At 37.0% G+C, this 11,346-nt stretch overlaps 1 protein-coding gene across 2 annotated transcripts in view; it reads right to left on the bottom strand.

The window, feature by feature from the left end:
* Positions 1 to 11,292, bottom strand: part of LOC101854943 (rabankyrin-5) — a 36,254-nt gene extending 24,962 nt beyond the window's left edge. For both annotated transcript variants that reach the window (XM_013081216.2, XM_005096105.3), the window contains exons 1-8: positions 11,240 to 11,292; positions 8,512 to 8,707; positions 7,667 to 7,788; positions 6,650 to 6,785; positions 3,810 to 3,933; positions 1,941 to 2,090; positions 1,502 to 1,667; positions 705 to 814 (exon numbers count right to left, since the gene is read on the bottom strand). In XM_013081216.2, the coding sequence (XP_012936670.2) occupies positions 705 to 814; positions 1,502 to 1,667; positions 1,941 to 2,090; positions 3,810 to 3,933; positions 6,650 to 6,785; positions 7,667 to 7,788; positions 8,512 to 8,707; positions 11,240 to 11,267 (1,032 nt within the window). In that variant the 5' untranslated portion in view covers positions 11,268 to 11,292. The remainder of the gene's footprint in view (positions 1 to 704; positions 815 to 1,501; positions 1,668 to 1,940; positions 2,091 to 3,809; positions 3,934 to 6,649; positions 6,786 to 7,666; positions 7,789 to 8,511; positions 8,708 to 11,239) is intronic.
* Between the last annotated feature and the right edge of the window lie 54 nt (positions 11,293 to 11,346).

Raw genomic sequence — 11,346 nt, 5'->3', positions numbered from 1 at the left:
AGAGAGAGAGAGAGAGAGAGAGAGAGAGAGAGAGAGAGAGAGAGAGAGAGACAGAGACAGAGACAGAGACAGAGACAGAGACAGAGACAGAGAGAGAACCATGATCAACCATGTGATCCATTTTGTGCAGCAGAGGCTGAAGTAAGTAAGGCATATTTCTTTTTAGTGGAAGATCAGTAAAGTTTTAACAAGTGTGAAGACTTTTACACCATATCATTATCCCATTCCCCCAATAACTTGCATGGACTCAATTTGAGATTGTTTCTCATTATTTGGAGGACATAAAGTACTTCCTAGTCCGCTTGTCTGTGGTATAATGGTTACACTCTTTGCCATTGCAAGCAGAACATAGTTCAATTCCTGTGTGAGTAAATCTTGAATAAGAAGAGTTTTACTGCACTTGCAACACAATTAGGTCGTATTGATCTAAGAGCCGAAAATAAGAGATGTTACAAGAGAGTAACAAAAAAAGGACGAGAGATAAGGAGGATAGATGTTTGATAGGAAAGAAGGAACAAACCACACCCCAGCACCCGCCAACCACCCACAGTGGAAGTCTTTTTATTAGCCCATCCGTAAGCCTGCAGAGACACTGCATCACACTCATCCAGGACTGTCCCTGACAGGCAGAGTAAAAGCGACCTGTCTCATCTTAATTGTGTTGACGAGGGGGTGAAACATTCTACAATCAAATAGCTTTTCACCTTTGGGTCAAATCTGGAGACCATGTGCAACGGCGTCTCTTTGTCAAGGTGGGTAGCCATGTTCACATCACAACCGTTAGTGATGAGGAACTCTGCAGCAAACTCATCACCTGGTGCATAGTACAAATACTGTTGTTTGACTTTATCTTTCAGCATTCTAACATCATTTAACCAAACAGTAAAAAAAAACACATTTGCAAGGAACTATGCAATTTTAAAAAAGGAAAGAAATCATAACCAATTGGTGTCCTATACGTTCGTTCATTCTATTCAGTTCCATTTAGATATTTAATAGTTTTACTATTTCTATGTAGATATTTTGCTTCAGGTTTCTGGCAATTAAATGTGGAAAGCAATAAAATGAGTTTCGAAAAGAGTTTTCAAATCGAGAAAAAAGTGATGAAAGATAGATCAGGAACCATTTCTCATTGATTAAAGAGCAATGTACTCTATACTCTATACATAGATCTAGATCTAGTCTTCTATCCCGGGTAGGAACTGGACATAAGTGATTAAACCTAAATGACTCAAACCAAAATATTTTTTCAATGAAAATGTGTTTTCGCATAGGAAAACATATTTTTTTGCAGTTTGGTGAAGTTTCGCGTCTATAACTTTACAAATGGCTAAGTTATTCATATCTGAGTAACCCTATACTTCACTTAGTCAGAAAAAGGCCGGCAGCTCCATTTTTGGGGAACTGATACTCAAGTGTGAGGCCGGTCCCGTAGGTGTTAAAGAGAAGTATGTATCACAAAAAGAAAAAAACAAAAGCCAGAATTAAAAACTTAATTCACCTCTTTGTATAGCTTTGTACAGTAGACATTTGCCAGAGTTATCCTTCCTGTTGACGTCAGCTTTGTTGGCCATCAGTGTCTGTGCTATGCTGCGCTGCTGAGTCTTCAGGGCAAGGTCAAGCGCAAGTTCACCTTTGTTGTCAACCTCATTCACTTTCACTGACAACTGTGAGAAAACAGACATAATTCACTCATTTTTACCATTAAAATTTGCAAAGACAAGCGTGAAAAAAATATAGTAAAAGACCAACTCCTCACAGCTAACTTTCAATACAACTGTGGAAACTTGTTTAAATGAAACACTTTTTACACTTTATTTTCACAAACAACTGAGGAAAAAAATTCAGCAGTCACTAAAGAAATGAGCAAGACCAAATTCTACAGCAAACCAAAGAATTATTTTAAAATTTCGCGTGAGTACTGATCATTTTCAACTGACCTGAGCATCAAATTCAATAAGATAGAGGAACACGACATCTTCCCTCTCGGTACGGATGGCAGTGTGCAAAGGATATTCTGTCTTGGTCTTAAACATCTTGTATAGCAGGGGGGCTGGCATGCTCACAAAGTCTTCCCTCGTGAACTGGTCCTGAGAGAGTTAAGAAACGCAACAAAAGAAATTAAAATACCTACCCAAGGAAAGCTAAAAACACAACAAAAGAAATAGAAACAGGTACTCAAAACGGGTAAAGATACACAACAAGAAAAATTTAAATACATACCCTAGGAGACTTAAGAAACACAATAAAAGAAATTGAAATATCTATCCTTGGAAAGTCAAGAAATGTAACAAAAGAAACACCTAAAAAGAAATTGAAATACCTACCTTAGGAGAGTTATTTTTTAAAAACCACAAAAGAAATTTAACCTACCTTACGAGAGAAAAGAAACATAACAAAAGAAATTGAAATACCTACTATAGGAGAGCTGAGAAACACAAGAGAAATTGAAATACCTACCATTGGAGATTTAAGAGACACACCAAAAAATACTGAAATAGTTACCCTAAGAGAGAGAATAAACAACAAGAGAAAAGTAAAAAGGTGCCCAAGAACAAATGCCCAATAGCATGATCTTAGCAGATCAGACTAGGCTTAGTAATGACACAGGCCAGTGCACACTATATTAAATTGACCTCTGCTTTGCTTCATCAAATTTGACCTGTGAGTCCAATAGAACCTATTAGTTTTAGTAGAGGTTTTACAGCGCTCGCAACTGCATAAGGTCATATGAGCACCAATGGGTGGATGTCAACAGAGAAGTCCTTACAGGGAATCAGAATTACTCTGCTCACCTCTCTAGCTTCAACAGTACAAAGTCTGCTTCGACTATCAAGGCACCCCGGAAATAGCTGGTCTCAAGAGTGTGTGACAAACATACAAAAGAATTGGAGGAAAATGACGATAGTAAGGATTAGGAAAGAAAAAGCAGCACTTCCCTGTGGTAGTTCAGGCACAGTTATGAGCATGACATTGTTGGACCAGCCCATTAACAATTCTACTGTACATTAGAACGAGAAGTGTCCCCCTTTTGGGAATGGCCTAAAGACACTTCAGTCAGTGGCACCACCCCGGGGGGGGGGGGGGGGGGGTATAGAACCTATCACATTCCAAGCACAAACAAAATATCTGATGCCCCAATGACATATGACACTTATTAGTTTTGGAATTGGCTGCTTTCACCAAACTGGACCTGAATACGACTACAAAAATGAAGAAATGTTTAAATCGGGAGAATTTGACAACACTGTGCCAAAATGGAACTTCTTGCCCTCTGACAATCCTCAACAGTATCAAACTATATCAAATAGAAATTCAACAAAAAAGTTCTGCAATGCACTCTGAAAAAAATACTCTCGTTGAATTAAGAAACCCAACAAAAAAAATTGAAATATGCACATTATAAGAGCAAAGAAACCCACCATAAGATGTTTAAAATATTTGCCCTTGAGGGATAAGAAACACAAGAAAAATTGAAATACCTACGGAATGTACTCAAACTATTACTTTGTTTAAGTGAAGCACATGGAATCAGTAACCATCAAAAGAGAAGGGAAATGGAAGACAAGAGCAAAGAGAAATATCTGAGAGAAGGATAAGAAGTAGGACCTACCAGTGACACCCTGCAACCACTAGCAGATGAATAGTGATAACATGGACAACAGTAATGACAATGACAACAATAATCAACAACAGTATTAATGAAGGGTATTTTCACAATATGCAAAATGGACCCCTTTACTTACAACACTAAAAAGAATCTCTCTCTCTCTCTCTCTCACATACACACGGCACTGAAGAGGACATACCCAGTGGTTAGAGATGAGCTCCGAGCAATGTTTCTTCAACACCTCTGCCTGCATCTCCTCCGCTGTCTGGTAGAACTTTATACAGTTCTTTACATTTACAAAGGACATGAGCCCATTTTCACACCTGATGGAAGAGGGAAAGGGGGGTATGATCAGGTGTGAGATCAGGTGTGAGACAATATTGACTGCTTAAAATAGCACCATACACCATTCTGAAAAGTGATGTATGATGGCGTCTAACACTAAGCAGTTGATATGCACTTCAGTCAGTATCTGGTAACCAGAAGATAAAAAACAAAACAATGACAACTGATAAAACACCTAAATTAATTTCAAGGACTTAGGGTGTCAGATAAAAATAAATACCATCACTCCACTACTACTCTAGTTGGAAGTGTCAAGTTCACTCATAAAATATCTCTGATAGTTTGTCAAAACAGTTTTACCTCTTCATTGTTTCAAACCAAAGCACAAAGGTCATAGGGCTTTCCATTGATTTATAAAATACAATGGCAGTACAATGACCCTGTGACTCACACTCTATAAACAACCTAAGAATAATTCTTTTCCTTTCACTGCCTCAACCAGTAAATCTCTTTGGGGTGAGCTTTTATGGGATTGTGTTCTATTGATCTTGACATTGTTAGTATTCAGACAGCCTTCCAGTCAGTCTTGATCCACAGGACTGAGTTGTTGTTTTTTTTGATAACTACAGATTAATTTATAAGCATAGCTCTATAAGGCTTTGAAATCAGGCAGAGAGAGAGAGAGAGAATGTATGTTTTCTGCTATCGTGGCAGCTGGCTAGTTACAACAAGGATGTTTGCTTTGATATTTTATTGCTTAGTAACTTTTTACTTCTAAAAAAACATTTTTTAGTATGACTTGTTATTTTTGTTATCCAGAATTTTCTTAACTCTTTCCGGACATTATCTTTTGAGGGGTCTAGACATATTTAACTTGTGGCTCAATTTGGCTATGCAGGTGGTGTACAAAATAACTTCATAGAAGCATAACCATCACTCAAAACGTAACATATGAGATATCAAATTGAAGGAAATTGAATGAGGAATACATCCCAATATGAAACAAGGATTGATTTTGAACATAAGTATGCATTAGAAGGATTAGAAATGGCGATGGTGATGAGTAAAATAAATTTTGATGGAAAAAATTACATTCACCAAGCATGTGTAAGCAAATCAGCATAATTATCTTATCATATACAGGCCAAGAGCGTATTTCATAAATTTCTGAATGCGCAGCTTTTTATTAGAAAACAAATTCCAATTTTCCAATTTTTGTTTCAGTTACGATATTTATACTGAGTCCGGTTACATCGTTTTGTTGATGCAACACTGCAAGAACTAATTCACTTGTTTTTCCCCAAACCCACGCTTTGACAAAGTGAAATTAGATGTTTCCGTTCTCTAAATCCTTTCCGAGTTTTTCAATAGCAATAAAAAGTAATTATAAATGACGCATTGAGTTAAAACGAAACAATACTGAGGCACCCTATCACAGCCGATATATCGGCAATACGTCCGCAAGGGGTGTGGACTCGCCCCAATATATTGGCGATACGTCTGGAAAGAGTTCATCTATAAGCACAAAAGTTCTGAAATTTGGCACAGGTAGTTATTAAATGTTGTTATATTTAAGTAGCTGGTTGGACTGGTGGTATTCGAAAGAAAATTTCAACAACATGACTTTTCCTCCAAGCAAAACAATATATTTTCCATAAATATGAGAAGTTCCAACTTTCTAAATACTCCAAGAAGTACAAAAATCAATATTATAATATTTATGCTATCCAAAATTAACACAATATGATAGCAATAAAGCATTCTAAGTGGAACAAATAAGTACTCCAGAAACTGTTAAAAGCTTAAAATACCTATTTCTGTTATACACATTTTTGACATGGTTGCCATTTCTATAAAAACCAATGGCTACAACCACCCAAGCAACTCAGGAATCATCATCTTTTATGCCTAAAACATTATATAACTTTCGCAATTTTTACCCCATTTTTTTCATATGGGAGAAGAAGGAAATTTTTAACACCAAGTCTCCTTCAGTAAAAAAAAGTCACACTATTAAAACCAGAGAAGATAGGGCATTGGTGATGCAATACACACATTGTCAGGCAGAAACTTTGGTCCATTAAAGTGCCGTCTGTCATTGGAAAACACCATACACTAATGAGTAATTTTTGGCCATGTTGCCTATTGATAGACTTTGTAGCCTATTGATAGACTTTGTAGCCTATTGACAGACTTTGTAGCCTATTGACAGACTTTGTATCACTTAACACAGTTTGTTTAGTTCATAGCCAAACACAATCACCCACTTCACTCCAGACTGATGAAACTGTAAGAGTCATACATTCTATGATGGGCTGGATAATAAAGATAAAAATGCTTGCGGCCCTGACATAACTCGTCCTTTGTAAAACAAGCATCATAGGTTACTTAGATTTTTAACATCATTTTTAAAATTTAATTCTGAAACTAATTAATTCCTTGGATGCATATATATATATAAATATGTCTTTACTTTGATCAGTTACAACAAAAGATAATTTCCGACAGATAGTGATGGATTTACTCAACTCTGATATTCAGAATCACAACTCACAGAATCAAGAAAACAATTTGAAAAAATATCTAAAAACCTTCCAGCATGACCACGAAAAAATAAAATCTTACAGAATAAAGAAATGAAAAGAAATAATTTTCTACAGAAGCAACAATCAAATACCACTTCAACCAGTGAACCACAAACAGTTATCTACGTTTTTGGGTTATAAAGACAGATTCCTCTGCTGCATTCCATACCTGTTTCGCAACTCCTCAAGTTTGAACCTTGTGGCTGCTCGTAGGAGCTCTAGTAGGAAGGAGTCCTGAGCTTTGATGTTTATCTCATCCGTGTATATCCATCGGATCAAGGCAAAGGCTACATCATGACGGATATCTTTAAAAAAAAGATGATCAGACAGTCAATATTGACCAAAGAATAATCACTGTTGTCACAATTCATTTATGGAAAAATATTATTCTGAATAATAAGGTGAGGACTTTCTTTTTCATTAGCATTTAACTAATCATGCACACTTCTATGTGACCTCCCTTATATGACCTTATTGTGTTGCAAGTGCCGTAAAACACTTGTTAAAGCTAAAAAACTTCAATGTGAATCAGTGTAGAGAGAAAACATGTGTGCGTTTAGTTTTGATAAATGTTTTAAGGCACTTGCAACACAATTAGGTCACATAAGTGACAAAGATTGGAAGTGTTACAAGTACAAGAGAGTAACAAACAAAAAAGAAGTAGGGGACATTAAGATGATAGATGTTTGATAGGAAAGAAGGAGAAAAACCACACCAGAGCACCCGCCAACCATCCACAAACATGTGTGTGTGTGCCTGGTGAAAGGTACAGTACGATGCATTTTGAGGAACAGCATTTTATTCTACTTTCTAGTACAAAAATAATTCCTAAACAAAATTTTTTTTGATTTTTTAAGATAGGTTCAGTACTTTGTGAGATCTGGTTATTATTATTATTATTATTATTATTATTATTATTATTAAAGAAAATGCTGAAATGATCGGCCAGCTGTATTGTTTGTCTCTAAAACCCTTAACAGCACTGCTAATTTTGATCAGAAATATCAAGTCTTAATAGTTACTGAAATACCATGAAATTCATTACATTCCTTTTCATTTGTCTGTTCAACAAAAATCAGAATTTACAAGTCAAAATAAAAATTTAAAAAAACAGGCAGTAAAATCTGCGCTCTGCTTTACACATAGTTCCAGGCAAAATTTCTTTGGAGTCAGGAAGTAGGCCTACCTGTCATATTCAGCTCTGCAACTGTGGAGAGGTCCGCCACACCCCAGTCATCACTGCGGGCTGAAAGGATGAACTTGTGGGCCTTCACGTCATGGCCGCCCTCTAGCTGGATCACCAGATCACTGAGGAAAATATCAAAACACATTGATTGTTTTGACAACATGTGTTTTATGAGAACTTTAAACTGTCAACAAAATTCAGATTGCACAGGAAGGGGAGGGTTGTTTTGAACCTGCATGTCAGGGCCAACCTAAGCTGAGCATCATGCATAAGTAAATACTCAATTACATAACTTCCCCACTCGAGAATCAACCTCAAGTCTTTTGCATGCAAAAAGGAAAGGTCTAGCCACTGCACCACAGACATCAATTTAAAACAAAACTTAAACAAACACCCTGTTTCCAAATGTTGGGTCAACTTTGTGCATTTTTTTCAAAGACTTAAGTCACCACCTGTTCCCTTCATGGAGGCACATGTAAATGTAAGGCTTTTATACAACTGTTTGTCAAGGTGAAAAAAACATTGTTATAAAGGCGAAGGCACAGCTGAATATGTCAGTAAACTTTACATTATAACAATAAGCTTACAGTTTTTAACAGAGTAACTAATCTTGTTTAATTAAAGTTACATCATATTTTAAGTAAAACCAATTCCTTGCACCGTAAACTTATTATGTTTCAATAATAAATGGTTAAATACCACTACAGTACATTCTTTTTAATGAGAGACTGCCAGATTTACTTCAAACAATTTTCGAGATCATCATTGCCCCATCACTAATAATTATAGAAGAACAACTGCAACTGGAGTGATGTTTATCCTAATATTGCTCAAACAAAAAGTACCTGTATTGGTCTTTGTCAAAGAGGTCAGCAATGAATTTGAGAAGTCTGGACACAAATCCATCCTGAGCTTCTCCAGTGCCGCCTGAAGCAGCAATGGCCACTTGATATCGCCTCTCAACATCAGCCAGTCGATTCTGCAGCTTCACGTACTCTTCCCTCAACAAACTTAGATGGTTCTGAAGTTTACTAACTTCATCTGTTCATAGAATAAAGTTCCAACAGCGAATTAGGTCTCATCAAATTCTAAAGAGAATAGGAATATTAGCATTTTAAAAACTGTTGTACTACTACATTTTAGTGCACAAAACAAAATCTGAAACTGACAAGATATGATATTTTGATTTACTTTCCAAGGATGCTTTCCTTTTTTCAGTCGATGAAAAAATGTTTCTTTTATTATCTTTTTTATTAAGGATGTAACAATATCTTGTGAGACTGTCCAACTTCAATACCATATACTGATAATAAAATTGAAAAGAAGTAAGAAAATCATGAAATAATCAAATGGCATGTTATAAAACAGCAATATTTAAAATGCAGTGGTCTCTGTCTTCGAACCAATTCATTGGGAGATGAAAAAAAAAGTGAGTTCTTATAATGGGTTTCGAGGGGAACAAAACAGCACCTCTATAGGGTTAGCTTCCCAGGTTCTTCTTTGGATTACCTTATATGATGAAAGATTATGACTTATTGGCAATACTAATGTCCAAGGAAAGATGAAAGATTACAATGAATGTGTGTGCACATGCTCCTGAGTGTAGTGTGTTGTTTCGAGTTCTAGTGAGAACCAGAGGCTTCAGGCTTCTAGTGAAATACCATGATGCAACACTTGTAATGTTACGATAATTCGGTAGCTTTAGAAACAGAACCAGTAGCAATACTGCATATATAATAAATGAGGAGAAAGAAGGCACCAGACACTTTGAGTTTGATTAAGTAAGAGGTATGTACGGATACGTGATTGAACCAGTTGAAAACACATAGGGCTATATATTAGCGATTGACTAGCATGACAGAGTTCATGTAGAATGCAAAAAAAACAAAAAAAAAACAATTGGACATGTAAGCGTGAATGCAGTGAGTATTCATCATCCACTAGTCCACAACACCCCCATTCCTTCACCGGCATACTTAGAGTTCTTCCCTCTTTCAAGCATCCCCAATTGTAATTTCATAAGGTAGGCCTAAAGCAGAATGGTTAAAAAACTTGGAATACCCCTAGCTCAAACCAGGTTCTTTCACCGATTTCTATCTCTAGAATGGGTTCTCTGGCCTGAAAATTATGGAGACAATAATACTATGACATAGAGCTTTTAGTCAGATTGGCTTCTTGCACAGAATATTCTTAGGCAGAGACCATTTACAACAAAGACTTAATTAGCTGTTATAACAACCACCACCTATCCTCATATAGAATCAGTCCCCAACTCCCATGAAATTAGTGCAACAAAGAAAGAATCCTGGTTGTACTAGTTTCATGGGAGTGTGGGGCTGATATATACGTCCAATTCATGGTGCTACAACTGCATTTTATACGACATACGCACTCTAGTCCCCTTTAACAATACAAAAGTCGAAAGCATGCCCTGCTAGAAAGTGTTTGGAGAAAGTTGTGCCCCAAAAGTAGAAGCATCGAAAGTTAAACACAGCAGTCTCCACCTAAACTCACAGTGCTTGGGAGGACTCCTAAGCTTGCGTTTACATTGAGCATGTGTTTACGTGAACCTGTGCAAAAGGGGAAAGGGATGCAACCATCTCATTTCCATAATATTTTAGTGACCTCCCTTGGGTAATGGGGCATCGCCTTTGCCGATAGTCATGTCATAGGAAAGAGTGCTCGGCCACATGGCTTTCCAAGCTATCGATCCCGACTGCCTGTCATATGTATATTGCAACTTAAAGTTTAACATCAAACGTTTTGAGAGACTTTTGTCTAGTCTAGAGGTTATACAGTATACGGATAGGTCGAACACTGAAGACTCGAAATCACGCATCCATCGAACTGTGCCTGCTGTCCCATTTTTTCTTTTTCTTTATATCTTTGTAAGAAAATTATGTGAAGCTTTGGTTGCTGTCTATGCTGCCTGCCTTGGGACTGGAGACAATAACTTTTCAATAAGCTATGATAGATAGGGCTAAGCCTAGGACAGTACTAGCCAAGGGTAGAGAGGTGGTCCTGTCTATGCTAGGCCTACGCCTAGATCTAGATTCTAAGTCTTTAGAACCAGAAACTACTTTGAGCAACCGCCCGTAGCCGTAAGTCAGCAAGCAACAATCCATCGTGCAAGATTAAGAATGAAAGTGAATTTTGCTAGATCTAATCTAGATCTAGATCTAGATCTAGATCTAGATCCAATCAATGTGAAAAAATATATATACGCTGAGAAAGCTGAATGATAATTTAGTATTCTGTGATATCCACAGTGCCAGGAGACAATGACAAGTGACTAGAGTCTAATTGAATATCTAGAGATCTAGCAGACTGTTCACTGAGACGGCAAGGAAATACAAACAACACCAACAGTCCAACAGTAACAGAGTGCCTCCTTGTCTTTTCTAAGTGACGAAGGAAGTAAAATTAAAGGTCTATAAGAGGGCGTACTTTTTCTAATAGAGGGCGTGGATGGGGAAAAAAGCTAGTTGCTACCTTGAGACAGAAAATGACTAAGTAACTCTGAGGAAAGCAACCCACTGATCACACCCCTTTCCTCTGAACAACTTTTCTTACCATCCGCCATGTTTGCGAGTTTGATCATGTGACCTCATTGAATATGTCAAAAAGTCACCCATATTGTGATATTAACGAAACTGTTTTCTTTTTCCGCCTCTCTCTCT

The sequence above is a fragment of the Aplysia californica genome, unplaced genomic scaffold (genome assembly GCF_000002075.1).
Source record: "Aplysia californica isolate F4 #8 unplaced genomic scaffold, AplCal3.0 scaffold00121, whole genome shotgun sequence".
Lineage (NCBI taxonomy): Eukaryota > Metazoa > Mollusca > Gastropoda > Aplysiida > Aplysiidae > Aplysia > Aplysia californica.
The sequence above is the reverse complement of the archived record's forward strand: the minus strand, read 5'-3'. Positions and strand labels throughout refer to the sequence as shown.